The sequence below is a fragment of the Cebus imitator genome, unplaced genomic scaffold (assembly GCF_001604975.1).
Source record: "Cebus imitator isolate Cc_AM_T3 unplaced genomic scaffold, Cebus_imitator-1.0 Scaffold32, whole genome shotgun sequence".
NCBI classification, from domain to species: domain Eukaryota; kingdom Metazoa; phylum Chordata; class Mammalia; order Primates; family Cebidae; genus Cebus; species Cebus imitator.
This window is the reverse complement of record NW_016107347.1, coordinates 10,043,922-10,049,083: the sequence shown is the minus strand read 5'-3', so window position 1 is coordinate 10,049,083 and position 5,162 is coordinate 10,043,922. Positions and strand designations below refer to the sequence as shown.

The window sequence follows — 5,162 nt, the reverse complement described above, 5'->3', positions numbered from 1 at the left end:
TGATTTTTTGTATTTTTAGTAGAGACGGGGTTTCACCATGTTGACCAGGATGGTCTCGATCTCTTGACCTTGTGATCCACCCGCCTCGGCCTCCCAAAGTGCTGGGATTACAGTCTTGAGCCACCGCGCCCGGCCCTCATTGTAGTTTTAATCTGCATTTTCCTTAGAAAAATGATTAACACTTGAGCTAAATTTTGATTATATATATACATATTTTTCAGTTGTAACAATATAGTAGTTTCTGGCAAATATCTTTATTATAACTTTTATTTCTGTATTTCTATATTATTTTATGAGGAATATTATAAAATTTGAATGCTACAAGCCACAGAAAATGATCAGTTTATGAAACTAAATCTGACTTCCAGGTAAAATGTAACTATGGTACGGTATTTACAGTTTGTGTTGACTAAAGTAAGCTCCCAGCTGCCATTTGGAGCTACAATCTTGCCACCTCTACTGCCATCGTCTGGTAACATTAAAAACATAAAAAATATAGAAAACTATACAATTCTGGGTCAACCAAAGTCAAATTTCCAATGCAACTGTTTCTCAGACACACACATATTTGAAACTATAGAATGCATGCAAATTGATTTGCTCTTTAGTTTTCGTTACTTTAAAATATACCACAAAAGTGTCAAATAGCAAAATATTTTAATTTCCTCAAATTTAGGGAAGATGCTTTATGAAGTACCTGCTTTTCGATTTGCTCCAAGACCTTTGGCAAATTACCTTAGCACTCTATGGATATCTTGAGGATAACTGAACTGTTTCCTAACTTAAGTCATAGACTGCCAGACGGAAAAAACAATGTCCTCAACGTTAGTCTCTTACTGCACAAGACATTACTGTCTGTACTGTCAAGACATTCTCTGGGTGATGCAATAATTGCCCTCTGCATACTCACAAATGTTAACTCCAGTTCTTTTTTGCTTCCCCTCCCCGCCTAAGAAGCTACCAGGTCACATGCTGGCGGATACGCAGTGGCGGAAACCTAGCGGTGACAGGAAAGGGCAGCCCTTTGCCTATTGATTTGCAGGTTTCTCCTCCGGTTCGCTCTTACTCCGGGGTCCTTCGCACGGACCTTAGCCCATTCATTCGAAGGTTCTCTCCCAGTTCGTTCTTCCACTGGGTCCCTCGCTCAGCACTACCCAAATTAAGCACCAGCTCAGCGCCGGCTGTACAGCCGCTCCTCGTCCTCGCCCGGAGGGGCTGCACCCGCCGAGGCCCCGGCTCAGCTCGGCTCCGCGGTCACGGTCCGGCCCCCGGGGTCCCCAAGGGGCTTCTGGGCCCCGAGGCAGGCGGGGCTGAGCGGGACTCTGAACGGGCACCCCTCCTACTCTCTCTTAGCGCTTGAGCAGCTCTGGCCCCGCCGGCGCAGGGTGCAGGTACCCCGGCCGTGCCCGCCCAGAGACTGCTGCCCCCGGGACCGCCGCCTACCCGAAGCCCCTCGAAGACCCCGGCGCATACCGGCTTCGGCCTGTGGGGCGCCTGGCAGAAGAGGCGTGCGATCCGTGCTCTCCTCGCCATCCTTCTGGGCCAGGTCCCGAACCGGGGACCTCATGACGCCTACGTGGAGTGGGCGCCTTCGCCACCTGGCAGAGAAGGGCGCGCCGACCCAACAGCCCGAAGCCGCCGGGCCGAGCTGGCGGAACCAGCCGGGGCGGGGGCGTTGGCACCGCCTCCCGGACACGTCTCGTCCCCGCGACCCCGCCCAGAGACGGCCGCGCCGACTCCGCCCCCGCCGCCATCTTGGGTGTGGGCAACCGTGGCGTGGGTGGGACGAGGGAAGCCGAGTTCCGGGAGTTCTGGCGGGATTGGCGCAAAGTGAGCCCGCCCCGCCGGTCTACGCACGCCGGGGAGCCGGGGTTCGGACGACGGTCTCGGCTGCTGCGCCCTCTTGTAAAGCGCAGGGGCCGCCCTTCCTGCAGCGAGGAGGAATGGCTGATTGCCGGAGGGCAGTGGGGACTTGAATTGCACATAATTAAGGGGAGGTCTTCGACCGAACTAGGGAAGTGGGTGGGTGGTGTGCATTTGACAATTTGACATTCAGTTGTTAGAGGTCAGTTGCCATATTGTTAGCAACCTTTGTACGATCTACCCCGTGACTGTGACAGCATATTGTACCTAAAATAGCTTCTTTTTTTTTTTTTTTTTTCTTCAGACAGTGTCTTGCTCTTTTGCCCAAGCTGGAATGCAATTGCGCAATCACAGTTTACGGCAACCTGGAACTCCTGGACTCAAACGATTTTCTTCACTCCCCAAGTAGCTGGGACTACAGGCACACAGCACCATGGCTGGCTTATTTTGGTTTTACTTTTTATTTTTGTAGCGGCCAGGTCTCATTATATTGCCCAGGCTGGTTTCGAACTTCTGGGATGAAGCAGTCCTCTCCTTGGCCTCCCAAAGTGCTGGGATTACAGGCATGAGCCACTGCTCCTGGGACTAAAATAGCTTTGAGGTGAAAAAAACAGCAATGGAAATTTGTTGAGTCCTATGAAATTGTTGGCTTTATAGGTAAAAATAATCAGCATAGGTAGTTTCATATGGTTTGAACTACGGAATACTCTGATGTATGTGTGCATGTTATATTGTTGTATTTGACCTAGTGTAGAAAGTTACCACAAGACAAAAGTATGCCAGATTGCAGGGTCATTTAGTATGCCGGCGACCACAGAGGACTCACGTCTCTCCAACCTGTGGTGCCAAAAGGAGGGTGCCATGATTTTTTATACCTGAAAAACCACCTTGGGAGTGGGGGTGAGGGGCGGGGATGGGGATGATAAGGTTTCAGACATTTCAAGGGCTAGGGGATTCTGTGATTCACCTCCTGGGTGGAGACAAGGGTGGGGGTCTCCGGACATTCCAAGGGCTAGGGGATTCTGTGATTCACCTCCTGGGTGGAGACAAGGGCGGGGGTCTCCGGACATTCCAAGGTCTAGGGGACTTTTGTCATTCTGTTTGTTACCTCAGTGGTTTACAGAAGTCAGGATATACATTTGTTTACACATCGTCTGGGTGGTGATAGAAGTCACAGATTTTAGCAGTTACTGATAAGAAAAGGTAAGCAGCTTTACATAGTTTTGAGGAACAAACTGGCAGTTCTATTTACAGAGGCCAAGGACAGTAGTTATTGTGAGGAGAATGGGGCAGCCATTTCAACTTATCTAAAAACAGTTTTGCATTTTATAAAATAGTTTTGCTCCGGTTCTCGCTCTAGGCCAGCACAATATCACAATATCTCCACAATATAATTTGGATAGATTGTGCTAGTATTTAACAGACTCTGAGAAAGTGAAAATAGGAAAATGTGGGGGTTCAGTCAGGCTGGTAGGAGAAATTTTAGTTAGAATATACACTAACCCTTTTGGAAGGCCTGCAGGTTTTTACTATAGTACTTGGTTGAAGGCAACCTTGTCCCCTTTGTTAAATAAATTAGAGTAGAAACAAAGGAATGTGGGGAGTTTATCTAACTTGTTTACTCATAGTCCTAAAACCTTTTATTTTTCCGGATGGTTTTCTCAGGGGGATGTCTACCAGAGATATTACCCTGGAATATTATTGGTGATTGTTTTAGGCCTCGGAACCTGGCCTTTAATCTTTATCCTCAAAGCCTTTGTCATTTAACGTATGCTGAATAAAGGCCAGGAAGGCCAGGGAGTTGGATAGGGGGAGCTGCTATTAACTACTTTGAGTGAATGGCCAGGACACCCCAGCCTTCTCTTCTGTTGTATTCTGTGTTAGAATGTACTTATTTATCCATTGTTGAGTCAGGGTGTGCAGGACAGACCCCTGCAGGAAAACCCAGCTTGTGTTGGTGGGGCAGATCTGGAGCCGCTAATAAAGGCTGTCTCTGTGGAGGTAGAAGAGATGTGGTAAATGCTCTCTGAGATTTCGGTGTAGACAGGGAAGACCCACAAACCAATAATTTAGTAAACCAGATTACAAGCGTGGTGAGGTCCACGTGGGAGCAAAGGGGAAGGTCCTTTACCCAAAAGGGAGGGTGAGGATTTCTGCAGGCATCCCTACCTCCAGATCAGTAAATGCTAGGGAAGTTCTCAAAGCAGCAAATCAAGCCTTGTTTCTGAATTGCTGAATTACCATGTAGATTTTTACACTCTCTAAGGGTTGTAGGAAAATGCCATTCTTAAACTTGATTATGCAGAGTCACCCTGAAAATCCTTTTAAAATGTAGATTCACTTTCAGCAGATCTGGTGTGATGGTTAATTTTACGTGTTAACTTGCAGGATGTTTTTGATGAGGTTAACACTAGAATTATTGAACTTTGGGTAAATCTGGTTGCCTTCCATAATCTGGGTGGGCTCATTCAATCAGTTGAAGGCCTGTCTAGAATAAAAAGTCCAGTCCCCCACCTCTCCTCCCTAGGCAAGGGGGACTTCTCCAGCAGAATGTCTTCAGACTTGATCTGCACCACAGATCCTCCTGGGTCTCCAGGCATGTGTATCATCATCTGTTTTGGGTCTGGAGTTGGCTGGCCTATATTGTGAAAGCCAAAACTTTGTTACCGAAACTACCCAATTGGCACTGTTTCTCTGAGAAGCCTACTACATCTGGGATAGGCCTGAGATTCTGTACTGCTATCAAGCTCCCAGATGTCCAAGGTTATAGAAGACTTGGGCCAGGGAATATAGGTTCCAACAGACTTGAAAGACTTTAAACCAGAGGAATTTTTTTTTTAAATACACTTTTTATTTTAGAAATTTTAGGTTTACATAAATGTTGCAAAGACAGTACAGTGAGTTCTCCATAGCCTTTGCTTAGTTTGACCTATTATTAAGATCTTATGTTAGTATAATTCATATAATAAGCCAGTATAGATAATGAATTATTAATTGAAGTTTGTACTTGATTTGAATTTCTTTAATTTTTACCTAATATCCTTTTCAGTCCCAGGATCTTATCCAGGATGCCACATTACATGTAGTTATCTTGCCTCTTTAGGCTCCTCTAGATTGACAGTCCATGACTTTCATTGCTTGACAGTTTTGGTAGGTTTTGTAGAAAGTCTCTTAGTTTGGGTTGTCAAATTATTTTTTTTTTGATGGAGTCTCATTCTGTTGCTCAGGCTGGAGTGCAGTGGTGCACCCTCGGCTCACTGCAGCCTCCATCTCCTAGGTTCAAGCGATTCTCCTGCCTC

General features: G+C 46.6%; 1 protein-coding gene across 2 annotated transcripts in view; it reads right to left on the bottom strand.

Annotated features, from left to right (window-relative positions):
* SLC17A5 (solute carrier family 17 member 5) overlaps positions 1-1,831 on the bottom strand; it is a 47,570-nt gene extending 45,739 nt beyond the window's left edge. Inside the window, exon 1 of one of the 2 annotated variants that reach the window (XM_017524339.2) lies at positions 1,474-1,831. In XM_017524339.2, the coding sequence (XP_017379828.1) occupies positions 1,474-1,567 (94 nt within the window). In that variant the 5' untranslated portion in view covers positions 1,568-1,831. The remainder of the gene's footprint in view (positions 1-1,473) is intronic. The other variant, XM_037737038.1, reaches the window with a different exon arrangement.
* Positions 1,832-5,162: the final 3,331 nt, after the last annotated feature.